Source organism: Sturnira hondurensis, unplaced genomic scaffold, assembly GCF_014824575.4.
Source record: "Sturnira hondurensis isolate 20B ecotype Veracruz unplaced genomic scaffold, ASM1482457v3 Scaffold0008948, whole genome shotgun sequence".
NCBI classification, from domain to species: Eukaryota; Metazoa; Chordata; class Mammalia; order Chiroptera; family Phyllostomidae; genus Sturnira; species Sturnira hondurensis.
The window spans coordinates 1,288,492-1,316,476 of record NW_028081579.1 but is presented as its reverse complement, the minus strand read 5'-3'; the positions used below and the strand labels follow the sequence as shown (position 1 = coordinate 1,316,476).

General features: G+C 37.6%; 1 protein-coding gene and 1 non-coding gene across 4 annotated transcripts; one reads left to right on the top strand and one right to left on the bottom strand.

Moving 5' to 3' along the window:
• The first annotated feature begins 3,641 nt into the window (after positions 1 to 3,641).
• GEMIN2 (gem nuclear organelle associated protein 2) lies at positions 3,642 to 27,899 on the top strand. 3 transcript variants are annotated; one of them, XM_037056401.1, is made up of 10 exons: positions 3,642 to 3,827; positions 4,232 to 4,316; positions 6,313 to 6,402; positions 6,676 to 6,735; positions 11,997 to 12,110; positions 14,257 to 14,301; positions 15,540 to 15,608; positions 20,261 to 20,371; positions 22,302 to 22,360; positions 27,533 to 27,899. In XM_037056401.1, the coding sequence occupies exons 1-10, from the start codon at positions 3,691 to 3,693 to the stop codon at positions 27,570 to 27,572; spliced, it is 810 nt and encodes a 269-aa protein (XP_036912296.1). In that variant the 5' UTR covers positions 3,642 to 3,690; the 3' UTR covers positions 27,573 to 27,899. The 3 variants fall into 3 exon arrangements, with proteins under 3 accessions (XP_036912296.1, XP_036912298.1, XP_036912297.1); XM_037056403.1 differs by lacking the exon at positions 11,997 to 12,110; XM_037056402.1 differs by lacking the exon at positions 20,261 to 20,371.
• Positions 17,046 to 17,152, bottom strand: LOC118993949 (U6 spliceosomal RNA). Its single transcript, XR_005067971.1, has one exon. It is a non-coding gene; the product is annotated as a U6 spliceosomal RNA (small nuclear RNA).
• Positions 27,900 to 27,985: the final 86 nt, after the last annotated feature.

The window sequence follows — 27,985 nt, the reverse complement described above, 5'->3', positions numbered from 1 at the left end:
TTAAAGCAACTACAAGCCAAAATCTGGAAGTAACAAGCCTCTACACACTTACTGCAATTGCATAAGCAAGAGTCTAAACCTGGTGAAAACACTGACTCCCCATCCCATTACCCCATAAATGGCACACTGGGGTGACGGTGAACGGATGGGCACACACGTGGAGTCTAGAGGTCTCTTGCTGTTGAAGGAGCCCCCCCCCACAAAGGCTCCTGCAAATTTATGTAATTGGGGTGTGGCATGTTAATTGAGTTTCAGGTACTTGAAAAACAGCAGATGCAAGGAGGGCACTCTGATCTTCCTTTTTCTCTTCCTGAAAGCAGGAGATAAAACTCCCATCTGTGGCTGGACTTGTGTGTGTCTCAGTTGGGCATCATCCTGCAAAGTGAAAGGTCACCAGTTCGATTCCTGGTCAGGGGACATAAGTGGGTTGCAGGTTCTGATCTATGTTGCCCTATCCCAAACCTGTCTGTCTTGTTGCATTTTCACAATTTACTACTCTTTGTCCAATCTAGTGTATAAACTTTGGGCCCTACCTTCTTCAGGTTTTGATTTTTTTTTTTTTTGCAAAGGCTCCCATGTACGTGAAAAAATGAATAAATAAAATATGTACGCTTTTCTCTTGTTATTCTGTCTGATGTCAGTTTAACACTTAGGCCTAGCCAGAGACCCTAAGAGAGTAGAGAAAAAACTTTATCTCCCTTACAGTAGCCCACCTACAGCTTCCTTATGCCAACTATGCCACACCTGAAGCCTGCAACTATGCCATATCTGAAGCCTTCCTTTTTTCCAGAATAAATCTTTCCAACTCTTCTTCCTGCCTTTGAATCCTTGCCAAAACACAAGTAGTGGTGGCTGGCTCCCTTCCTCTAGCAAGCTCTGAATAAATACCCTTTGCTTGTTCTCATTCTTTGGCCTTCATTTGTTTCCACATTGGAAGTCTCTTATCTGCCCTCATCTCCTCAAAACTTTCCTTAATACTACTTATCACAGTTAACATTTAAAATTCACTCGTATCACTTTTTGATTAACAGCTCTCTGTCAGGTTGTAAGCCCCTGACAGAAAAAGCTCACCACTGTAACTCCCAATGCCTACCACAGTGCCTGTTTCTGAAGCTATGTTTCTGTCTCAGAATGTTTCTTAAAACATCAATTTCAAAACCTCACAAGTTAACAGAATCAGACCTCTCTGGAGGAGACAGCTACAGGACCTAGGAGTCTGAATTGTTTTTATCCTCACCACAGGACATGCTTATTGAGTTTATAGAGGGGAAGGGAGGGAGAGAGAGACAAGGACAGAAATACCTATGTGAGAGAGAAACATCCATCTGTTGCACTTGTGCCCTGACCAGAAAACAAACCCACGACCTTTCACTTTGCAGGACAAGACTCCAAACAACTGAGCCACACTGGCCAGGGCCAGGAGTCTGTATTTTAAATGATTTCTTTCAGATAATTCTTATACACATTATTTTATGAGAATAGCTGAACTGCTTAAGGGGATATAAAACACAAGGACAAATTTTGCAGTTAGCTCTGCTAGGATGACTTAAGAAATGCCACCATCATAAATTAACAGCTCTCAAGCGTTTCACTCTCACAATCCTTAAATAACTATTATAGCCAAACACCAATGTAAGAAACACTGAGATAGCCCTGGCTGGTATGGCTCAGTAGATTGACCACTCGCCTGTGAAGTAAAATGTTGCCTGTTGGATTCCTAGTCAGGACACATGCCTGAGTTGTAGGCTAGGTCCCCAGTTGGTAGTGTGCAATGTTTTCTCATATCAATGTTTCTCTCCCTCCTGTCCCCTCTCTCTAAACATAAATAAAATATTTTTTTAAAAATCATTGAACTAAGAAAATTTCCATTTTAAACTGAGAAATGACTGGAAATCTTTGAAAACAAGGCACCAGAAGTAATTCAGAATCGTATGTAGAGTTCACATGAAGTAGTTATAACAGTTTTAGAAATTCGGCTTTCCAACAATTAAGCATTTTTTTTCAAAATAACTTCATCAATCAAATATAGCTTCTTCTCAGCTGTCCCATCTTAGTGAAACTATTAAAAATATTTAGTGCAATTTCCAATTTATTGCCATAGTAAAATATGTTCCAAAACTCATTATTTTTTTACATCAAATTAGTTTGAAGTAGCAGAAAGCAACATGTACATTTTTAATTTATTTTTTTCTCCTGAATGAATTCACGCCTATGTACTTGAAGTTTTAGAAGCATTTCAGGATCATTCATGTGCTTTACTACTCACCTCTTCTTTTGGAAAATAATTTATTATTATTTCCCAGGACAACCTTTGTTCATTCTGCTATTTCCCTCCTTTATCCATGTGTAGTTCTGCCATGTTCTTAAAAATTAAGTTTCTAACCTAAGGTTTTCCTTACTTCACCTTCAGTTGAGTAAGTTACATTCTGGTTTCTAAGTTATTAGTAGTGCTTTTAAAAAAGAGCCTTAAACATAAACAAAAACCTTAGAAATAAAAACTTTTTAAAATTTAAGATTTTATTTATTTATTTTTAGAGAGAGGGGGAGGGAGAAAAAGGGAGAGAAACACTGATGTGTGACAGATATATGGACCAGTTACCTCTCACACGCCCCCTCCTGGGTAACCTGTAACCCATTTGCCACAACCCAGGCAAATGCCCTGACTGGGCATGGAACCAGCCACCTTACTGCTCACAGACTGGAACTCAATCCAGTGAGCCACACTAGCTAGGGCAGAAATAAAAACCTTACACCTTAAAAATTCACTTAGAAAATAAACCTTAGAAATTCACTCAAATTGCTTAGAAAGATTGCAATATAATACTTTCATTTTTTCTTGCAGTTTGTGACCCAGCAAAAGTTACTTAAATCATTTCTGCCTTGTTTGCTCATCTGTAAAATGGAGATAATAGTATTCACTCCACAAGATTGGCTCTAAGATTAATGGTGACCTCTGGGTGTCAGCATTAACTTTATGCTTCGTACTACTTATTTAAGCAGAGTTCTCTCCGAAAAAAAAAGAAAAAAGAAAAAAATCATGGCTACTCTAGGGGTAATATTCACTTCAGATAAATACAAAGTGATCTTTGAAGTATCCAAGCACAAATGACTCCTCTGACAATTTTAATTTTTGTTCATCTGACCTCAGATAAACCTAGGTTGGATTGGCTCTTCCCCTTTGAGAGAAAGTCACATTTGTAGTACTTAACCCCTCTTTTGGTATATTTCCTCCTTTACAAAACCAGGATAATAACACCTTCTTCAAAAGGTTATAAAAATTAAAATGAGGAAATGTACATGACCTGTCTAACGGGGTTTAAGAATTTAGAGGTCAATAAATGATAATTACAGTAATATAACTCATTAATTCAAAAAAAAGATTTAAGGATCCCTCACTACCAGGGATACATAGAGGTTAGTAGCCCTCAGTCTTTACCTAGTCTTAGAAGACAGTACAGTGGGTAGAAGACATAACACGCGGAAACACTTCAGAACCGTTACTGCAGGGAACTTAACTCGCAGCCTCAATTACACCCCGGGAGCCTTAACCTTAGAACAAGCAGCAGGTTTGCGCACGCGCAATGACGCCCCTTAAGCCCGGCCCCTTGCTCAACTCCCCGCCAAAGGAACCTACTTGCGCGCGTGCGCCTGCGCCGTGACCTAGACGCGGGACTGGCTAGATTGTAAACTATGGCGTGGGTACCAGCGGAATCTGCAGTGGAAGAGTTGATGCCCCGGCTGTTGCCAGTGGAGCCCTGCGACTTGACAGAAGGTTTCGATCCCTCCATACCCCCGAGGACACCTCAGGAATACTTGAGGAGGGTCCAGTGAGTGATCTGGCAGGAGGGTGGGCTGGTAGTTCTTTCTGCCGCTGGGCAACCGCCGGGTATCCTGCTCGAACCCTGGGTGTGATAAAGCCCCGCCTTTGTTCCGGTCTCCAGTCTCATTGGAGTTCGGATTGGATCAAGATCACTCGATTACATCTTTAGTGGGGCGAGTTTCCATGAACTTCATTGTATTAAACCTGATTATCCTTGACAAGACTTGTGCTCCTAGATTTCCTTGCTTTTAATCCAGATAACTTCAGAAGTGTTTTTGATCAGTACCTCAGTTGCAATTCTGAACTGTTTGTCTAATTTCATAATGAACTGTGGAAATGATCGGCGTGTTTTACTACACATCGACAAGGCATGGTAGTAATCACAATTTTGCATTTATTACTTATTTGTAGGATTGAAGCCGCTCAATGTCCAGATGTTGTGGTAGCTCAAATTGACCCGAAGAAGTTGAAAAGAAAGCAAAGTGTGAATATTTCTGTGAGTGTTATTACCCGTCAGGGGGCTTTTTTACCACCACCACTGCAGGCCCCCCCCCCCACCCCGCAAATTAAGAGACCGTACTTCTTTCTATAGTATCTAACAGATGTAGGTGGGCAAGATTTGACGAGTACTACCCAGGAAGTTAAGACATTTATTGTACTTTTTCTTATAAAAAAAAAAATTGACATTTACTGCCACCAGAGGCTTTCAGTGATCATGGCATTTATAGAGATTTGCTTCTCATACTTAAGGGGCATGATCCAATCCTGAAGGAGTCTTTAAATAGGTTACTCATGCTGACCTTTATTTATTTATTTATTTATTAGATTTTATTTATTTATCTTTAGAGAGGAAGGGAAGAAGAGAGGAAGAGAAATATCAATGTGTGGTTGCCTCTCGTGGGTCCCCTGCTGGGAACTGGCCTGCAACCCAGGCTTGTGCCCTGACTGGGAATCTAACAAGGATCCTCTGGTTTGCCGGCCCCTGCTTAATCCACTGAGCCAGACCAGCCAGGGCCTGACCTTTATTTTTAAGTAACATTTTCCAATTATCTTCATAACTATTATTGGACTGTTTAATCTTCGTGTAGTTTGCATGTTATGATTTTGACTGAGTTTTATTTTTTTTAAGAATAGAGTCCCATGGTGATTGTTGCAGGGGCTGAATAGAAAGGTGGAAGAGAGTATAAAGGAGATAAATGTTAATAGAAAAAAATACAATAAAAAATAAACTGTGAAAAAAATTGTAATTAAAAAAAATAGAAATTCATATATCTTTACACTTTTCCTAGCTACTTGCACACTATGAACATTTTCATACACTTATCCAGCACATTTTTTACTAACCAACTAGGTTGTGTGGGGCACTGAAGATTCAACAGGATGAGACAGAAAAGGTCCGTACCCTTGCAGAGTTTACTTTGTTCTGAGAAAGACAGTAAACAAATTAATTATATAAAATGATTGCTGCAATGTTGAAAATTAACATGTATAAATGACCGACAAATAACAAGGAGTACTGTGACTAAATAGTCACAGAAGGTCTTTTTGAAGAGTGAATTTAACTTAAGGTCAAAGGAGAGCAGCAGGATTTTTTTGTTTTGTTTTGTTGGGGGGTTAGGTTTTGGGGTTTTTTATTTCAATTTTAAGTTGCAATAGTCCTTTTCCTTTTATGTTCTAAAGTAATTCTTTTATCCATTGTTTATAATTAGGAAATTTTAATTCAGACACTGTAAATTTTCATGTTATGTTTTTAGTTGATGTCTTATAAGATGATGTCTTATATACCTGGCTTTAAAAAGTGACTGCAATAAGTTTTATTTCAAGGCAGTATGTGATCAATTGTGAACTAAGCACTGTTTTAAGAAACAGAAGTAGACGTTTCAAAGTCAAATGTCTTAAATTATTTGAGTTTGTTCTGCCTATGTTGAAGTTGTTTGTTTGGGATATATCTCTTTGTTTCAAACTGTTTTGCTATCCTAGAAAGGTAGGAATACATTATATCTTCAGAGGCCATATCATTTATATTTCTTAGAGACTACAACTAAAGCCCTGACAGGGTGGTTCAGTTTGTTGGAGCATCATCCCATACACCAAAAAGATGCAGGTTTGATACCTAGTCAGTGCACATACATAGGTTTCAGATTCGATCCCTCCCTTCTTCTCTGTAAATCAAATGTATTCGTGGGTGAGGATTTAGAAAAATGTTAATATATGAATTTAAAAAACAAAGTACAACTATAAACCATTCCAGATGGCTCTTATTAAATAAGTGACTAAATAAGGATCTTTTCCTAACTTTTTAAACCTAGACGTAAATAGTAAAGTGAAATGCCTACCTACTTTTCACATCAGAAAAAATTATTTTTTTGTATAGTCTTAATCATGTACTTTATTACTTGCTATTCATGCTGATACTACTTTTACTTTGCAGAAGCATGAGATTCTAGGTACAACACTAATATTGATTCTAACAATTACGAACTGATCTCTAGCTTTCCGGATGTCAGCCTGCTCCTGAAGGGTACTCCCCCACACTTCAGTGGCAACAACAGCAAGTGGCACAATTTTCAGCTGTTCGACAGGTAAGAGTACTTTACTCATATAATCAAATTAAATCCCTCCCTCACATTTAACTCTGTTCTTAGACTTTAGTTGGAAAAACATGATTTGTGATTCTGAAGTGTAAAGAAAAGAATATTTGTGAATCAATTACCAAGTTATTATTACAATTATTAGACGTAATACAGTTTAAAACATATTTTCCAAGTTTAGGATAGTTAGAATGTTGTGCAGCAATTGATTTCTTTGTAGTTATCCATTCTCTGAAGATCAGTGTCTAATTCTTCTTTCTGTAGAATGTGAACAAACATAGAAGCCACTGGAAATCACAACAGCTGGATAGTAATGTGTCCATGGTATGTAAGTTTCTGTGTTTAAGTTGTACAGTGTTTGAAAGTGCGCATTTATTTCCAGTCTTTAAAGATTCATTTACTTAGTCTACATTATTCTTTTTCTCTCATCTACCCCTTTTAAAAAGTTATATTTTATTGATTATACTGTTACAGTTGTCCCAATTTTCTCCATATGCCCTGCTCTATCCAGCACCCCCCACTCCCTCTAGCAATCCCAATACCATGGTTCATGTCCATGGGTCATGCATGTAAATTCTTTAGAACTATACTAAAGAACTTCCTATACTGTGCTGTACATTTCCTATACTGTGCTGTACATCCCCGTGGCTGTTCTGAAACTCCCTACTTGTACTTTGTAATCGCCTCACCTCTTCAGCCATTCACCCATATCCCCTTCCATCTGGCAACCATCAAAATGCTCTCTGTATCCATGATTCTGTCACTGTTCTTGTTTGCTTAGTTCATTTTTTAGATTCAGTTGTTGGTATGTATTCATTGCCATTTTATTCTTCATAGTTTGATCTTCTTTTTCTTACATAAGTCCCCTTAACATTTCATATGATAATGGTTTGGTGATGGTGAACAGCTTTAGTTTTTTCTTGTCTGGAAAGCTCTGTATCTTCCCTTTGATTCTAAATGATACCTTTGCTGGGTAGAGCAATCTTGACTGTGGGTTCCTGCTTTTTTGACTTTGAAGACTTTTTACCAGTCCCTTCTAGCCTGCAAAGTTCCTTTTGAGATATTGGCTGAAGGTTATATGGAAACTCCCCTGTAAGTAACCAACTGCTTTTCTCTTGTTGTTTTTAAGATTCCCTCTTTATCTTTAACCTTGAACGTTACAATTATCATGTGTCTTAGAGTGGGCCTCTTTGCGTTTATCTTGTTTGGGACTCTCTGTGCTTCCTAGACTTGCATGTCTATTTCCTTCACCACATTAGGGAAGTTTCCTTTCATTGTTTTTTCAAATCAATTTCCAATTTCCTGCTCTTTCTCTTCTCCTTCTGGCACACCTGTGATACGAATATCAGAGCACTTGGGGTTGTCCTAGAGGCTCCTTACACTGCTCTCGTTTTGGGGGGGTTCTTTTTTCTTGTTCTGGTTGGTTGGTTTTTGCTTATCATGTTCCAAATCGTTGATTTGACTCTCAGCTTCATTCACTCTCCTGTTGTTTCCCTCTACATTGTTCTTTATTTTGATTAGTGTTTCTTTCGTTTCTGACCAGATCTTTTTATGCTGGTGATGTCCTCACTAAGTTCCTTGAGTATGCTGATAACCAGCATTTTGAGTTCTGCCCCTAATAGATTGCTTTTCTCCATTTTTGTTTAGTTCTTTTTCTGCAGTTTTGTTGTGATCTTTCATTTGGGCCGTGTTTCCTTGTCTCTTCATTTTGTCAGCCTCCTTCTGTTTGTTTCTGTATATTAGGTAAAGCTGCTACGACACTGTATCTTGGTAGTGTGGCCTAGAATAGTAGATGTTCCATAGAGTCCAGTGGCATGGCCTCCCCTGTCACCCAAGCTGGGCACTAGAGGTGTGATCTTCATGTGGGCTGAGTACACTCTTTTCTTACAGTTGAGCCTTGACTGCTGTTGGCAGATCAGTGGGAGGGATTTACCCAAGCCAGTCAGCTGCATGGACTGGCTGTGACCGCTGATCACCAACCTCCACCTTCAGCTGTACAGTGGTAGGGTGGTGGTGGTCTGATTTGGTCTATAGCTGTCTTCTGGGTGCACAGGCTCTGGGGTTTCCTGAATGGTGCAGGCCAAGGTCAGTCCCCACCTGTGTTTTACTGGGGGCACCCTGCTTGAGCTGTAAAGCAGTTTGAGATGGGGGCTACTTGTGCTGGGCTTGGAGATTCCTGTGGCGAAGCCTAGTTGTGAGTCTAGGCTCATTTCTGCTTCTTAGCAGTCCTGGGGCCACTTAGCACAAGAGTCAGGGCCTGGGGGCTCACTGAGGCCAGCTCTTGTTTGTTTGAAAGGATTTAGGAAGTTGTGAACCATGAGCCAAGACCAGCCATTCATATGGAAAAGGAGCTGGGGTGTGTAGAACACATCCAAGTGAGTTGGGTGGCATGGAGTCTCTAGGGATCTCCAGGGCAGGGCAAACAGTGTTAGCTAGGTTGGCGCAGTCTCACACATGGCTCCAGCCTGCTAGCTCTGTGGCTCTGTGGGAGGAGGGTTTAGAAGAGGGACAGTGGCTTCTGCCCATTTTCTTGTCTAAAAGAAAGCAGTCTCTTGGCTCTCACCTTGATGCCAGACACTTCAGTTCCTCTCTGTATGCCGCCAGTGGCTTTCAGGCTGCTGCCTGGTGCTGGAGCTCAGAGTGAGTGAGTCTGAGTAAGTCCGTGTGTAGGTTCTTCAAGAGGAATTACTTGGGACTCCAGAAGGTTCCTCCACCAACTCAATCCCCACTAGTTTTTAAAGCCAGAAGTTATGGGGCTTGTCTTCCTAGCACTGGTCCCCTGGGCTGGGGGCTTCTGGTGTAGGTCTGGGACTCCTCACTCCTGAGATACCTCTCCCAAATTTTTATCCACCACACGTGGATATAGGATCGGCCTGTTCAGTGTGTCTGCCCTAGCAGTCTGGATGGATGTGGTCTCTTTAATTCTGTAGTTGTAGATTTCTATCAGCTTGATTCTGACAGTTCTTAGTGATGATTCTATATTTTAGTTGTAATTTTGATGTGGTTGTGCAAGCCGTGTTTACCTGTGGCGCCATTTTGACCGGTAGTCCCCACCTACCTTAATAGTACCAATTCTATCATATTAGTGGCCTGAAAAATATAAAATCAGTAATGCAAGTTATTTTTATAACAGCTTTGATCCATTTGGGGCCATTTTGAGCCATTTTGGATAGGTAATTTTTAGACCTCTGCAAGTTTTTAAGGGTCCTTCTAGACATTTGCTTTTTAAGAAAGAAATACATTTTCCTATTTACAAAAAGTATTTACAGAAAGATTGAGTAAAGGCTTACTAGATTTTCCTGATGAGATAATGGTGCCAATACCAGTGACATTTTAGTAAAGCTGTCATGCATACTGAAAAGTAGTATTGTCTTCATTTTATAGGTTTAGATATAATATTAAGCTCTTCCGTAGACATGTTATATCTGGGCTACTGAATAAAAAAGGAAGTTGGGGAAGAAATGGGTATGTTGTTCTATGGCAACATAGAACTTTCTTTTTATGTGACAAGTTTTTAATTTTACTTTTTACATTTCCCTCTTTTTCTAAATTTATATTTTAATTATGGTTGACATACAATATTATATTAATTTCAGGTGTACTCCGTGGCAATACTTTTAACCTTTTAGGGAGTCTCAGATTCTTTCTGACAGTCAGATGAAAGCTGTTTATCTTCCAAAGGACAAAATGCACCTATGCACACAATTTTGCTAATTTTGAGGTGGTTCATAGATTTCAGATTTTAGAAGCTTTGGATTGGCAGTTCTTCCTATCTTTTACATGGTGACACATTGGGGTAAATGGAGGAAGGTGCTTGCATAAGCTTCCTGAGACCAGCTGAAAGCTGAGAGATTGAGTATATGGACTCTATATGTTTCTCCATACCAGTTGGAAATTCTGCTCTAACAAAAATGTGAGAGGAACTGACATCACTTGCCTAAGACCATTTAACTCTTAAAAGGTGTAGCTGGAAGCCAGTGAAGTCTGTCTGACTAAGGCTTTTCACTAGGCTCTGAGGCCTCTAGTAAGAAAGGAAGTGGGGGGAAGGAGGTAGATATCTTTTTTGTCTTTTCTTGCTCAGTATAAAGACATCGTATACATGCTTATTAATTCAAAAAGTCACATCAATGATATGGTACTACTTTGTCAAAAGTGAAGTGACCTAACATAATTGATTCAATAAATTATGCTCCATCAAAACAGGAATATTATGTAACCTTAACATAGGTTCATCATGGCAAATGTAAACATGAAAATAATAAAATGAAAAAATTTAAGTACATCCTGGGGTTAGCTAAGTATAAATATTTATCGATTTACCAATCATTTAAGCTTCTACTATTTTTATTTTATCTTATTTTAAAGATTTTTTAAGTGTATTTTTTAGAAAAGAGAAAGGAGGGAGAAAGAAAGAGGAACATCAGTGTGTGGTTGCTTCTCATGTGCCTCCAACTGGTAACCTGGCCAGCCACCTAGGCATGTTCCCTAGACTGGGATTCGAACCAGTGACCCTTTGATGACCCAGCCGGCACTCAACCACTGAGTCACACCAGGCAGGGTAGCACCAACTCTTTTTAATAATCAGGATATTCAGTGCTACCTGCAGCAGAAATCATCTCTAACCTAATGAAATAATGGAGAAATAATTCAGTTGTATATTTTATTTCAGGACAGTCGGTTTTAGCTTTTTAGGGTCTCATCCATTCTGAGAATCTAATGAAAGCTATTTATCCTCAGGGGGAAAAATTGCACCTTTGCAAAATAAGGTGCAAAATAATGTGTACAAATAAAAAGTTTTGTCAAGATACCTACCTATATTGGACTGAATGCTGCTTTCCACCACTGGTCCTGCTTTTTACCTTTGGTGATGTAGAATACATCTACTCCTTCTTTGACTGCACAGCCGATCAAGTGTGTGAAGTATATGATCATGTCTCCTTGCCTGGAGCAAACATCCTTCGTTTTTGCAAGCATTCTAAGTGCATTTTTTAATACCAATTTCTTCTCTTTGAACATACCCTTGCTTGTCAGCGCCTGTTAAAGTGTACTCCCAACTAAACATGTCTCACATATGGCAAGGCCTCCCGGGGCACTGTAGCAAAATACCACAAACTAGGTAGTTTAACAAATATTATTTACTTTCTCACAGTTCTTTAGGCAAGAAGTCTAGGTTCAAGGTGTCAGTGGGTTTGTTTGCCTCAAGGCCTCTCTCTCTGGCTTGCACATGCCGTCTTCTCATCAGTTTCTCACATAGTCTTTCCTCTCTGCATGCGCATTCGCAGCGTCTCGTGTGTGTCCTAGTGGCCTCCTCTTACAAGGACACCAGATTGGCTTTGGGCCCACTCTATAGCCTCAGTTTACCTAAATCACCTCTGTAACGGCCCTGTCTGTAAGTCACATCTTGAGGTACTGGAGGTTAGCTTTTCAACATTTGAGTCTTGGAGGACATAATTCAGCCCATAACAGGCTCCATATCTTTTTGCTGAGGTGGTGGGGCTTTGGAGAAATCCTTGTTTCTTTTTTCAAAGTTAAGTATTTTAAAAATATATGGAAATAAGTAAATGTATTATTTTTTTATTTTTTAGCCAAAATCCGAAGATGAAGAAGGCTGGAAAAAATTTTGTCTGGGTGAAAGGTTATGTTCTGAAGGGGCTGTTGGACCAGCTAAAAATGAAAGTCCTGGAATAGATTATATACAGGTAGGTGACAAGTGGACAAATGAAACAAACAGTATTCTAGTTTTGGTGCATCATTTAATATAAAGGGTCAGCAGACTACAGCCTAGTCCAAATCCAGTCTATAGCCAATTTTTTCTACAGCTCATGAGCTAAGAGTGTCTTTTATATTTTTAGAGGTTTATAAAAAACAAGCTGTAATAATATGTGACTAAGACATTGTGTGGCCTGCCAAGCCTAAAATATTTAGTTTGGCTGTTTACAGAAAATGTTTGCCAACCCCTGACTTAGTTTATTATATCTTTAACTTAAAAATAGGTATCCCACCCTTGCTGGTGTAGCTCAGTGGATTGAACGCGGGTCTGCGAACCAGAGGATCGAGGTTCGATTCCCAGTCAGGGCACATGCCTGGGTTGCAGGCCAGTTCCCAGCAGGGGACACACCAGAAGCAACCATACATTGATATTTCTCTCCCTCTCTCCTTCCTTTCCCCTCTAAAGATAAATAAATAAAATCTTTTAAAAAATAGGCATCCCAGTTTCTGAAACAATGTAGTGTGACATTTTCTGAGTTGGCTTCATACCTTTTATGTTTTAGTGATTTTGTGAGTTAGGTAGGATCTGTTTTTTTCTTAATGATTAGTCATGGGTAAAACAATGAGTGATGAATAGTCAGGGAAACAGAAAAACATATGACACAATTAGAAATGTACTTTAAAATGCTTATTAGTAAATTGTGTATTCTGGAGATGAAATGTTGAGGGTATATTTAAATTTCACACAGCTTCATAAAGTATACGGACAACTTCTTGTCCATATACTTTGGACAAGTATATGAAGGCAGGATTCACCTGCCTTCAAGTTTTCAGGTGTTTCGGGAACCTTCTACGTACATCTCATTACTACTAAATCCCTATGTTCTTTTCTGTTTAATAGAAGGTATACATTGTTTGCTATATGGCAACACATTGTATTTTTCCTATTTAAAACTAAATTAATCTCCAAAATGTAAATACTCCAAAAGCCACTAAAATTACCAAAAAGTCATTAAAAAGACCTAGAACCCAATTAAAAACAAAAACAACAAACAACCCAAGGATATAAATAGATATCCCACAGAAAAGAAACACAAATTGTTCTTATATGAGATACACAAACTCACTTGTAATATAAATATAACTACACTGAGCTGTTTTTCAGGTAATATATTGGCAAAGAAAGCTTAATACGCTGTCCTGAGCAGGCCAGGGAAACAGGCACTTGCACACATGTGGGGTTGAAGGGAGATTCTGATCTCGAGGGCAGCTAACTTGGCACTGTTTCTTATATAGCCTATTCTTAAGGATAATCCCCGATGTATGTTCCATTTCAAAAATGTTATTTAATTTAATAAAGAATTAAAATGTTTATTTACCTTGCTATTACAAAATACATACAAGTAACGTACACCACGGGAAAGAACCATTTAGCCCTGGGGGGGGGGGGAACGCTGCAGATAAGAAGCAACCAATCAGTGTTTCTCTCCTTTTTGCCTCCCTCTCCCTCTAAAATAAATTTTAAAATAACTTTTTTTTAGAATCTATATGTATTTTTAAATTTAAATTTATTTATTTTAATGGTTGTTCAAGTACAGTTTTCTGTCTTTTACTCCCATCCCAGCCCACCCCCTCCTAAAATAACTTTTAAAAAGAATCATTTAACATTGCAAGAGTTTAATGCATATCCTCTAAGCTTCTCACAAGTCAGTGCTATTTTCACAGTCAAGGCTCCCAGCCTTAAACTCCAAAGTAGATTTTTTTAATTGAATCAGATTGGGTTTGGAAAAAATGTTATTCTGATTCAATACCCTTAATTCCTAAAAATATTAGCTTTAGCTAAAGATTTTTTAAAAGTTTGTGTCACATATTAATGTCATAGTATTAAATTTTTATTTCATACTTTAACATTTTAATTACTGAAATCATTTTTTTATTTTTAAATTTACATATTCAGATTTCAAGACATTAGGGGGCATTGCCAATTAAGAGTTCATAGAACATTTTATTGTAATAGGCAATAAAGGAATTTTGTTTTAGCCGTTGTTTCTAAATAACAGTGAGATGAGAATTCACCAGTTTGAAAAAAATTAAATTCTCCCAGTTTAATAAATTTCAATCTCATTTTTCTTTCAGATTGGTTTCCCCCCCTTGCTTAGTATTGTTAGCAGAATGAATCAGGTAAAATCCATCTAATATGAAAAATGCATTTTTTTGCAATGTGCATGAAAGTATTTATATACATTTACTGACTATAATGTGCAAGACCCTGTCCTAAACACTTTTAACAGTTCTTATTTAATTCTTACTGCAGTCCTATATGGGGAGTTATTATTAATACCCCTTTTTTAGAAAATAGCAAACAATTTGAGGTTAAGTGATTTGTAGGTAGTTTTTCATTGAGTTTTGAGGGCAGCACTGGGATTCAGTCCTAGGATGGTCTAATTCTGCGAATGATGCTCTCAATCATGGTGCTAAACTACTTAATTGTATACATTTAGGTTATAAGTCTTAGATTCTGGGGTTGGAAGTACATACTAAAGTTAGATTGCTATCTCTAGTTCCAGATGTCCTACACATCCCATTAGGAATGAAATGCGGCTGGCCCTTGAGCAGCACGGGGTTAGGGACACTGACTCTCCCTGCAGTCGAAACCGCACACAAAACTTTTGACTCCCCCAAAACCTAACCACTGGATAAATTTCTTGGGAAAAAGAGAAGAAATGGATTTTGTTTCTTCAGACTTTTAGGACTACTATATTGTTAACTATTTAAAGACCATCTAAAATGTTTGATTGTTTTGTTTTGACATAGCATTAGATACCCTTGGAAGATGAAATTTTTTCAAATTCATACTCATAAATTATACTGGCTGACAGTTCTACTTGATCATTTGGACTAAGATGCTGCAAAATTCTGTAGAGTGTTTTTTTTCTATCAGTATTTTAAGTGTCCAACTATATTTCATTCAGATGTAGTTGGACACTTAAGAGAACATTTTCAATTTGATAAATTCTGTCTGTGTTGTTTTAAAACATCTTTCTCTAGGTAACTTTCTGTTTAGATTTATACTTCATTTTATGAAAGTAAATGAAGGTACTTATTATACAAAGACTTTTTTTTAAGAGCGCACAATTTTTTAAGTAGTGATAAACTAAATTAGCAGTTACTAACTAAATCCTGGGATTTTTTAACCGAAGGTATTGATATTTGAAAGTGTGTAAGAATATTGTCCTAAAAGCCTCTTCTCTTTGAGTGAGCCATCCAATCAAATTACTAAATAGAGTCACAGTTTTCTCTGGAAGTCTAAACAATGAGGCCACTTTAATTATTGGAGTTGCTTTCTAACTAAATGAAACTCATGTTGAACTTGTCATTGTTTTACTACTAATACAATTCTACCTCCTCCTTTTTTTTAGGCAACAGTAACCAGTGTCTTGGAATATCTGAGTAATTGGTTTGGAGAAAGAGACTTTACTCCAGAATTGGTACTGTTACATCTTTTTATTTTCATAATTCAGATGAAATTATTCATACTTATATATGAGAGAGTACTCTACAGTATTTATAGATATTGTACATATTATATGTATATGTATAACTATGTATAATGCAAACTATGCCTGTTTGCAGTGAGAAGCTTACACTAGCATGTAAATTAACATACTACTTCATTGAGAAAGTCTTGCTTTGGGGTAGTGGGGAGTGTCAATTAAATAGTTGATTTTTATCCTGGGACAAGTAACAAACAGGGTACTGACCAGCAACCAATCAGCACATCCCTTTTTGAGTGGCACTGACTTAAAGAAATTTAGCCCTGGCTGGTGTAGCTAAGTGGATTGAGCTCGGGCCTACGAACCACACGATCACGGTTCAATTCCCAGTCAGGGCACATGCCTGGGTTGCAGCCCAGTTCCCAGCAGGGGACTCACGAGAGGCAACCATACATTGATACTTCTCTCCTTCTCTTCTTCCCTTCCTCTCTAAAGATGAATAAATAAAATTTTAAAAACAGAAAAAGAAATTTAAAATGCATTTTCTAAAGTGGCCTTGAAATCCAACTCAACAAAAGCATATCAGAAATAATAGCAATAATAGCACTTTGTGCCAGGCATTGTTCTACTAATTTCTTGAATCTTCTAAAAACCTATCAACTATTATTATTTCCTTTTTATTGATAGAAACTGGAGCACATACAGATTCAGTAGCTAAGGATCACACAGATAACTGGCAGAACAGAGACTCATGCTCAGGCCATCTGACTATACTCTTTAACCACTATGCTGCACTGCCTCTGTGTTTTATTGCTTTATATTCACAGCTTTTTTTTTACCTTCAAAATTGGGTACAGTTGGTAGACATTATATAAACTATTTACTTAATCCCCTAATTAGAAGTTTTATCATCTGAAGTCAGATTTAATTTCTAGAAACAAGTAATTTTCACAGTGAAGGATATTTGCAAAAGAGTGTATCTGAGACTGCAAAGTTACCTGTCAAAGCATAAGATGTAATCTTTGCCCTGCAGAAGCTTACAGTCTGCTGGGAGAGACAGATGGACCACCAGTGCAGTACACTCTGTGCGAGTGCAGCGAAGTGGCTGAGATAAGCTTCTTCCATGAGTATAAGGCCATATTCTTTATCACTAAATTTTTTAGTTTAAATTTTTATATTTTGTGTCCTGCCCAGGTAGCTTAAGCTTTTAAAGTTATATCAATATTTTCTTTCAAATCTCTACTGTATATCTTGACTGGTAGAGCTCAATGTATTAAGTATGGGCCTGTTAACCAAAGGGTTGCTGGTTCCATTCCCAGTCAGGACACATGCCTTCCCTTTCCCTCTCTTTAAAAATAAATAAATAAAATCTTAAAAAAATAAATCTCTACGATATAATACACGTTGTTGTTGTTGTTTTTTTTCTTTTTAAAAAATACGGAATGCTTCATGAATTTGCATGTCGTCCTTGCTCAAGGGCCATGCTAATCTTCTCTGTATCGTTCCAGTTTTAGTATATGTGCTGCTAAAGCAAGCACGTTTTGTTTTGTTTTGTTTTTTTTAGTTACTGATTTTAGAGAGAAAGGAAGTGGGAGGGAGAGAGAAACGTTGATTTATTGTCCCACGTACACATTCATCAGTTGATTCTAGTATGTGCTCTAACCAGGGATTGAACCTGCAACCTTGACTTACAGGGACAGTGCTGTAACTGGCTGAGCTACCTGGCCAGGGCCATAGCATGTCCTTTTTAAGTGAAAAACATCATGTTCAAAGTTACTCTTTCTGTTTAAAATCACTCTTTCTGTTTCAGTGGTCCTGTGTATCTTTTACAAAGTTATAATTAATGTGTGTGCATATGTGTGTTTCTCTGGCTACATTTCATATATATATTTTAGTATGATAATGTAATTCGTATGTAATTGTCATTGTCTTAATATCTTATAACCTATGTTGATTCATTATTAATTTGGGTTCTTATATTTTACAATCATGACTGAAATGTAAACATTTATACCGCCTTCTTAGCATATTTCCAGAGTAGACTTATTGGATCAGGGTTTTATAAGCCTTATAAAACATAAGTACTACTTATGTTTTTCTTCTTTTCCTATAGTATTTATTTTTTAACTTCACAGTGTGATTTTTAAAAAAAAAGATTACTCACTCAAAAAGGTGATAAGTTTGGCTTTTCCTATTAATTAATGAAAGCAGACTACCAAAAAAGGTAGCTGTATGTACCAGAGGAAGTATTAAAGGGTTCTGAACCACTGACAACTGATTTACTAATTTTAACAGGATTAATCTTTTGAGTCTTTGAGTAATCTGTCTTTTAAATCAACAGTGTCCAGTTCCCCTATCTAAATAACTGTACCATCAGAACTCTAGTATTGAGAATACCAGTATTTAAAGTAAAAACATTTGTCACGGGAAGTTTGTATATCATAAACTAGCCAAAAGAAAAAGGGACCTTTTAAAAACTTCTTTACTTAATATTACTTCTCTAATACTTTTTGAGAAATACAGCCTTATTTTATCATCTAAGTAGGAGCTATTAAGGAAGCTTTTTGATTACTTAGTTTTGGATTTTGCTCTTACTTTTTAGTGTCATTACTCTGTGCTCACTAACTTTGAGGACAGGAATGTTTCAGCATAGTTATATCTTAGACAGTCAGAGGTTTAAGCAACTTCTAAGGGTAGAGACCATTTGAACAACTGAATACTAGCTTTATATAGTAAACGTATGCCTGAAAATTTGAGACAAGTTGAAATGTGTAATAGCTTTTTTCCGACCTGGGCCGGTTCACCCCTCCTTAGGCAACCTGGTGGCCCCACGCTCCTGGGAGGTCACCATATTGATGCCGAACTTAGTGCAGACACCCAATTGGCATAGCGCACTGCAGCCCAGAACTCCTGGGCTCAATTGATCCTCCTACCTCAGCCTCCCGAGTAGCTGGGACTGCAGGTGTGCGCCACTACACCTGGCAATAATACCTTTTTTCATGTAGAAGAAAATTTGTCACTGTTTGTTAAAAAAACATGGACATAGCCCTGGCTGGTGTAGCTCAGTGGATTGAGCGCAGGCCTGTGAACCACACCATCGCGGTTCGATTCCCAGTCAGGGCACATGCCTGGGTTGCAGGCCAGTTCCCAGCAGGGGACTCACAAGAGGCAACCATACATTGATACTTCTCTCCTTCTCTCCTTCCCTTCCGCTCTAAATATAAATAAATAAAATTAAAAAAAAACAAACATGGACATAAATCTTTTTAAGAAAAATTCTTACTGATTTGTGGTTCCCTGAGGAACTAACTGTGTGTGTTGCATAAATTGCTATTTCAAGCCTGTTCTAATATTCTTCAGGTTTCTCCCAAGTGATGTGTTGCTCAGAATAAACTCAGTCTTATACACTGCTGATGAAAATATAATTTAGTATAAATAATACTAAACTATAGACTAGATTCTAAGGGCATAATGTCTAAACTTCTCTGGGGTACAGTTTAGTGATTATATCTCAGAAACATAGGAATATATATATATATACACTTTGACATCACCATATTATTTCTAGACATTTACCCCAAGAAGTCAATCAGAGATGCTCTAAAACTTATGTTCCAGGATAATTATCACACTATTTTTTTATGTAACAGCAACAAATTAAACATCCTGAGCTCTAAGTCAGTTATGGTGCATCCACAATGGAACATTCATTCCACAAATATTTTAATTAAGTTCCTGTTGTATTTCAACTCTATACTATATTCTAAGGGCATAATGTCTACCATACTCTCACAAAATCTGGGTGATAAAAGAATAAACCAGCAGTGACAGGAAAGTATAAGTGCTTCGTTAAAGAGTATTTACATAAAAACCATGTTGAGACTAGTAACATCTCCTCTTAATCCAACTTAACATCATGGGAAATCTTTATTATGTATTGCAAGTAAAAAAGATGGCTACACGATGTTATTACCTTACTGTTGTCACAGTGATGAAACTATTTTTAAAAGCTATAAGTCTACATAGGAAAAAGATGAACATTTTTAAAATTATAAGAAAGTTTATCTGGATGGTGAGATTTCAGGTTTGTTTCTCCTTTGTGCTTTTTGTATTTTTTTTCATTTTTCTGCATTAAGTATATATTACTTTTGTAATTAAAAAGAAAATTTCATTTTAAAGGGGGATGAGAATAAATTTAGCTTGCCATGGTATTTATAGAAATATCAAAACATTATTTTATATACAATATAGTTCCTTTGTATAGACTGAGGGAACAGAGTTATAAAATGATTTGTATACTTACCTAGAGAGGACAAAGAAAAAATGTGACTTAATTTTTCAAGGATTTATTCACATCTTAATGCAGTATTCTGCCTGTGAATTAGGACTGTAATTGTAGTAACAATCTCTGAAATAAACTCTTTGGGGATGAGTTTTGAAGTATCTAATATTTTGAAGTATCTAATGTTCTGTCTCTATAGTTAGAAGATACAAAAGATGTGTCCCGTTGTTTTCTATATTCAAATGGTCCTGTTAAATGTTATGTGAATTTATTCATAGCAAATACAACTTTGGGCAATTTAAAAAAACAAGTTAAAATATGGTGTAATATTTTTCTACTTACTACTTTTTAAAATTCTATTTAGGGAAGGTGGCTTTATGCTTTATTGGCTTGTCTTGAAAAACCTTTATTACCTGAGGCTCATTCACTGATTCGGCAGCTTGCAAGAAGATGCTCTGAAGTGAGACTCTTAGTGGTAAGTTGGAATACAGTGATAAAGAAGGATTCCAATGAAATAAGAAAACATGGAATATTTAATTTGTCAGGATTAGATTTGGCCACATAATAGAAAAGCCCCAAATAACAATAGCTTAATTAAAACAACTTTTTCTCAGATAAAGAAAGTCTAAAGATAAGCCAATTAGATTTAGGACGGCAGCAACCGAGGCCTTTGAGTTCTACCACATCTGGCTTGCATCCTCAGCTCACCTCACGTCCGAGATGGCTGCTGGATCTTCGGCCATTGTATTTCATTGTAAGCAGTTGGAAAGGAGAAGAAAGAAGGCTGCCAGCCTCTCTAAGAGCCTTCCCAGCGGTTCTACAGCACATCTGCCTATATAGCTCATTGGCCAGAGTTTAGTCACGTGGCCATAAGAAACTATGGAAGTGTTTACTTTTAGCAGGGTGGCAGTGTTCCTACCTAGAAATGAGCTTCACACTAAGGGGGGTATGAAGCTGGAGTAATCACCTAGCAGTCTGTGTCCCAGTGATTTGAATTTCTCCAATTAGATCCTTCTCTAAATCATGCATGTAGCATTACAATAAAAATTAATTGAAAGCCCTATTAAGCCCATTTCTGTTTTTTTCCCCACCCTTCTGCAAAATGTAAATATTTCTCCACTGACTACTCCAAAATACTTTCACTAAACTACCATGATATGGCCTAAAATTAATGTCCTGTACTCCCAGCAAAATGTGCCTGCTGCTCACTGTTTCCCATGTTTTGTCCCTAGACTTGTTCCCTCTGCAAAAGAGCCTTTTCACTCTCTTCCAAACTGCATCTAAATACCTCTTACTTTTCACAATCTGGCTCATATTCCACCATTTTCTCCCAAACTTTCCCTGATCCCAACAACTAAAAACAATCTCACCATCCTGTGTTTTCCCAGTGTACTTTATATCTCTTTTCCTGTATTTCTAAATAAGATTTTAAGATTTTACTTATTTTTCAAAGAGAGGGAGAGAAACATAGATGTGTGAGAGAATCATTGAGTGGGTTGCCTTCCACACATCCCCAGTTGGGGACCCAGCCTGCAACCCAGGCATGTGCCCAGACTGGGAACTGGACCAACCCACTGAGCCACACCAGCCAGCGACACTTTGTATCTTTTTATGTCACTTTACACATTTTTCCTTTCATTAAAGTTATTATGTGGTTATTTCATCTTCTGTGCTGTTAGCACATACTACATTGTATTCAGCTTTGTCCCATGTAGTGCTTGGCTACATAGAAAATTGAATAGAGTAACATGGATGTGTGTCCCAAATCTGAATTAAAATATGACATGTCTGTTATAACATTACTCAGTAGGTTATTGTGTCTCTTCGTTGAAATGTATGAAAGTAAACTTCGTATCCTGAAAGGCTGCTTTCCATGTGTCTTAGGTCTGTCATTTTAACAAATATTCAGAGTGACCTTTCTAAAATATGTAGTTCAGGAACTACTTCCATCATAATTAAGAGCCCCAATCTGAAACAATAACTGGTGTGTCTTATGCTGGAAGCCAGAATTTCATTTCTTTTTAACTGTAAGTTCTTTGAAGTATTTATATATATATACTTTTTCCACTACTGTCCAGTTAGGACATAGGATTTTTTGTCACTCTGCTTGGAACTAGGAAAACGTTCTCCAACGTTATGCCCAAAGTTACTCTTCCTCAGTTCTTACTTGTTTTCCCTGTTAAGGATATTTCCTTAAAAGATGATCTTAGATGTTTCTTGAGGGATGATCAATTCTATAGTTTTGTCCTTTTTCTTTGAGGTTATCTATTTCCATGTGGTTCTTACTATCAGCCAATAAAGTTTTCATGTTTTGCATCTTAAAAGGAAATTTGTTTCAAAGATACTGGAGGGGGAACAGTATGTTTTGCATTCTGCCACATGTGGCTTCCTTTTTTCTTTTCTAGAACAGCGGAGATGATGAGAGGGTTCCTGCTTTGAATTTATTAATCTGCTTGGTTAGCAGGTAAGTAATCTTTGACTTCTTGCTTCCAAATAGTATTATTAGTGGTGGTAGAGAGTATTGTTTACATTTTATAGTAAAGGAAATTGAGGTACGTAAAAAAACATGTATAACAATTCTTTTTATTTTTCTTTGTAAATAATACTGCAGTGAAGATTCTTATACATACAGCTCCATTATTTCCTGCAGTTAAATTCCTAGAAGTAAGTCAGAGGGCATGTACAGGGACACACTGCTTAACAACGGTGACACATTCTGAGAAATGCATCATGAGGCAGTTTCACCACTGTGGAAACGTCAGAGTGTAGGGATACAAACCTGGACGGTGTAGCCTACTGCATACCTAGGCTGTATGGTACACCACCACCATATAGGCAGTGTTGTTGACTGAAATGTAATTTCAGCACAGGGATGTACTTTTAAAACTGAGATATTTAATGCCAGGTTGCCTTCCAGAAAGCTCACACTATTCTGTGTTCCCACTGAGTGTCAGTGAGAGTGACCATCCCCCAGTCAATACTGGGCATTTACAGCTGATATAAATATTTCCAATTCAAATATTTTAAAAGTACAATCAAATTACTTTTATTTGCATTTATTTGTTTACCAGTGATAGTAGAACATGTTTCATTGTATTGCAGTTGTATTTTTTTAATTGCCTGTGTCTTTTGTTCATTTTTGGTTGGGGCATGTTTTCATTTGGTATAGGTTTGATTTCATTTCTTACATTGAAATTCCACCTGGAATTTACTTGAAAACTTTAATAGTTTACATTCTTGTGTTTGTATATTTAAAGACTGCACACACATTTATTATAGGTCTTTTGGACTCAATATTTTTGTTCCATGGTCAGTGTTTTTATTCCAATCCCAATCTTGTGGCAGAAACTTGGTTCTGGCCGATGCAGTAAAGAATTACTGATCATCAAGTCAATTAGCATGCAAGCAAAGTTTATTATTGATACTTTCACAGGCCTTGCTGAGGTGGGGTGATAGGCTTGGGTGGCAGAAATCAAGAGCAGTAACAGCGTCAGGTCTTTTGTCCTGAGAATTTACATGAATTGGTGGGATGGCGGTGAGGGAGTTACGTATTAAATGCTGGGTAAAAGTACTGTCAGCTTCCCTCTGGGGGTCGTGACTAACCAAACTTAGGTATATGTGGGGGTCTGTTGCCCCGAATTCTTATCTTGCTCCAGACCACATTTGTTCATTTTGTAAAGTAGATATGTGACAGGAGTCACTTAATTAAAGTTGAAGCAGTTACTCAAAGTTATTTATGGGCTCTTTCTGTAAGCATTTGGGACCCCCGCATAAAATAATGACCAGAGGTAGGCAATTAACTAGTTGTTTTATGGGCTTTTTCTTTGGGTACTGTGGACCACCTACTCTTCCCATTCTAGACCTTGGGATGAATACACAGTTTCAAAGGCTTTCTTTCCCAGATAGTGGAAATGCTACACAGAACTTCAAGGACTCCCCTCCTCCTGTGCCATCATGGTGTTTCTTGTGATGTTGGGACACCTGGCAGTCTCACTGGACCAGGCTCAGGGCTGCTGAGTTAGTGGGTCAGGCATGTCTCCCTCCCCTTCCCTGCCTTGGTTTGCTATCTATCCTGCCTAACACCAATACCTTTTTAAAGGTTTATACCATGCTTAAATATTGGGGAAGTAAGTAATCCTGTGTCCCTTTATCCCTTCCCATTACCAGACACTTTGGAGTTCATACATACTCAACATCTAGTTTCTTGATCTACAGCACAGGTGGCAAATACAAGGCCTGTGGGCCAAATCCGGCCCTCCACCTTGTTTTATCTGGCCCAGCACCTTGTTTCTACCCGGCAGCAGCACCAAGCTCTCGCTTAACTGTTAAGGAGTAGTTACATTTATACAGTTCGAAAATTGCATTCAGCCTTGGAAGGCAACTGTGAGGCTGATGTGGCCCCCGGTGAAAATGAGTTTGATACTCCTACAGTTTTGCTGCAGACAGTAATTAATACTTGGTGCTTTGTGTCATGCATTTTTCTTAATGCTCTATAATAGGAACTCATTTAATTCTTAGAAGGCAGGTGCTTCCGCCAGTTTACAGATGAGGAAACAATGGCAGAAAGAGGTCAAGTAACTTCCCTACCGTCACAAAACTAGTAAATGGCAGAGCTAGGGTCCAAACCCAGGCAGCTTTCCTCCAGAGCTGAGCTCTTAGCTGTGCCTATCACACAGTTAACATCTGCCTCCCCTGTTGGTAATACAGGCTAAAAGAGAGGGTACAGCATTGCCTTATGCACTGTGTATAGTGGGTCTCTAATCCTCATACCATTTAGGGTTTTTTTCTTCCTCCTAGACAGGTTCAGAAAGATTAAGTAATTGATGGCTTGGTAAAATAGTGCTGAATGCAGCCAGAGACTTAAACACTTTATCTGCCAGCTAATCTACTAATATTTTATAATACTGTACACGTATGAGACAAAAGTGTATTAGTCACGATTATTTATTTCCTCAAAAAGTTAGGTAAATGAAAAAGTTTTATACTAGAAAAGTTTCTAAGACACAGGCTTCACACAGGAAAATTTATAGATTATAGCAAGTTTGAAAAAGGTCACGTAGGCTTTGACTCTATTTGCAGTAGCAGCTTCAATATAAGTATGAGATATTCTAATCTCTTGTGTTTTTTATTGTTAGCTTTGTTTGTTTTGGTAGCTTGAAGGCAGTAACTGGTAATTCATAGCAATACCTACTCAGATGAGTGGAATCCCATTCAAACAGGATCCAATAATTAGTTACCTTATTTTACCAATAATGATTATTTTTGAGCCTCTTACTATGGAGATGTTCAAGCACATACAAATGTAGTAAAATAAACCCACCCAGACCAATTCATCACCTAGGTTCGACAATTAACTGTTTACCAGGATGTTTCATTTATCCCATCTTTGTTGGTAATGTATTTCAGACACATCTCAGACTTGTCATTTCTCTTCTTTCAGTATGTATTTAACTGACAAGAGCTTTAAAAGAATGATTGTAATAGTACCACACCTCATAAATTTAATAATTCCCACAGCATCATCTTTCATATTCCCTGATTATCCCCAAAATGTCTTTTTAATTTTGAACTGCTTAAATCTAAGATGCATTCATTGCATTTTCATTGCACTTTGTGTTAGGTCTCCCCATTAAGCCCCCTGGGGTTTTTTCTTTGTCATTTATTTGTTGAAGAAACTGGGCCCTTTGACTTGTAAAATTAAACTTTTCGGTTTTGACAACTAAATCTCCATGGCAGTATTTAATGTGTTCATCTCTCGTCCATATTCCCTGTAAACTGGTAAGTAGGTCATTGGGGTGTCCAACCGGTGGCCCATGGGCCACATGCAGCCCAGGTGGCTGTGGTGTGGCCCAACACAAAATTGTAAATTTAGGTAAAACAGTATGAGGTGTTTTTGTGATTATGTGTCACAATGTATTTAATGTGTGGCCCAGAGATGCCAAAAGGTTGGACACCCCTGGCTCAGAGGATTGATTATATATAGTGTTTGTTTGTTTGTTTGTTAAGACTCCATGGACGCTGTTGTATTACATCGGGAGGCATATGTCTAGTCCTGCTTTTAGTGGTGAAAAGGTTGATGATTGAGTTCAGGTAAAGTCAGACCATGCCGTTCACCTGTCAGTTTTGTCAGCCATTGATGATTGTTGCATAGATCCATGATTTCATTAGGATTCTAAAATGCTGCTTTTTCTATTTCTCCATAAGTAGAAATTCTTTCCATAAAAAATAACTTCTCTTCAACAATTTGGTTACCCTGAAATAGTTTACTGCCCAAAACCCCAGAAGAGGCTACAGGCTATATTCTTTCCCTTTATTAATTTTTGGGATAACAAAGTTGTGGCCTACCAGTCCCCAAAGATGACCAATAAGGCTGTTTCTGGTTTTGGATAATTGTGTTAAATTCGGAGGTTTTAACATTTGATAGAGTTCAATCCATTGCACTCTTTTTGATGCTCAAATGGTTCCATCTTTGGCCAGTGGGAGTCCTTCAGATCAATTCCTGTGCTTTTTGTTATACAGTCCTGGTGGTCTTTTCAGTCTCTCACCCTCTGGGATGTCCAGATGATTGATTTGTGGCTTGAACATTGCTGCATCTGGATCTAGAGTTCGTCTGTTCTCCTGGGAGTGCTGATTCTTTTCAAGTACATGTGGTATTCAGAGTCCACAGTTTGGATGTTAGGGAACTAGCTGTTACTAAGTTAGTCAGTGCCTTAAGGCCTTTTCAGTGAACAGCTAGGAACTATGCGTTTTTTTTACAAATAGAAAAATAAAACCCTGAGTTCAAAATCAGTATTTCAGTTCGAATTTAAGATTATGTGACTTTTCTTTAATGTTTCTTCTAGGATCAAAATTCTGGTTTCCAACCATGTAATATAAGTATGGCTTATCCTGTCATATGTACATGATAGTTTGAGAATAATATCGTAATGTCACTGACAGTAAAAGTATTTTAAATCATTTAAAAAATTCCTTGTTCTTTTTTGTCCCTGGTCTATCTTACTAAAAATGTGTATCAGAACACTGTGTAAGGTCATTTGAAATTACCCCCTTCTGTGTGGTTATGCCACCAACTTGATATATGGGAAGATTCATTTTATGGAGTTTAATTCATTATTTTAATTTAATCTTGTTTTGTGATCACATCAAGTATTTATATTGTTCCCAAGTTACAATTATAAATCGACATACACTTGGAGTATTTAGAATTCACTTTTATCCTCTCTAGCCTCTTTTCTCTCTTCTGTAGTTATCCATTTTATTACTAGTTTTTGGTTTACCCTTCCACTCATTGTTTCTTTTTAAAAGTAACAAGTACTGTGTATGTGTGTATAACTTGCATCTCTCCAAATACTTACAAAAGATAGCATACTAAACGTACTGTTCTGTCCTTTTTTTTCACTGAATAAGTCCTGGAAATCATGCCACAGCAGTGTAGATAGTTTCCTCATTCCTTTTTTGTAAACCTTCACAGTCTTCTAGGGTATAGGTGCACTGTAATTCATATCTAGTTCCTGCTTGTGCTTAAGGGGGCTAGTCCCCTCACTGATGGACATTTGGATTGTGTGAGGTCTTCTGCTGTTACTGTGAGTAGTGCTGCAATTATCTTTAAGCGCATGTTCAATTATTTCTTCACCAGGTATTTTGACCAACGTGATTTAGCCGATGAGCCATCCTGATGTAGCTGATCTCGCAGGGATAGAAGATACTTGTGATGAAGGCGGCCTGTATGAGGAACTGCAATGCCAGTTCAAGTGCAGACTGCATCATAGCTTCAACACTATGTAAGGGGTCTTCATCTGAACCTGTGCAACTCAAGCTGATATGCAGAAGATAAGAGTGTATGGATTTGAATATCTGAAGTATCTTTGATTAATCCCACCTAATTTCAGATGAACAGTTTTGAAGTTTCCTATAACCACATGCAAAAGTGCATGAAGAAATTTTATGAATGCCCTTGGTGCTGCTTTATTTACATATATACACATAAAATTTTATTGAAAATGTTTTGGTTACTAAAATTTTGTTCGACTTTTGAACAAAGACAAGAAAGGCTCTTAGAATTGAAATCATCTAGATTAAATGGCAGAGG

What these genes read in the sequence shown, in the direction of transcription:
- GEMIN2 (XM_037056401.1), top strand. Translation starts at nt 3,691, where the DNA reads ATGGCGTGGGTACCAGCGGAATCTGCAGTGGAAGAGTTGATGCCCCGG. An exon ending in GAGACTTTACTCCAGAATTG is followed by an intron (nt 15,609 to 20,260) that starts GTACTGTTACAT and finishes AATTCTATTTAG; the next exon opens with GGAAGGTGGCTTTATGCTTT. An exon ending in TTAATCTGCTTGGTTAGCAG is followed by an intron (nt 22,361 to 27,532) that starts GTAAGTAATCTT and finishes TTTCTTCACCAG; the next exon opens with GTATTTTGACCAACGTGATT.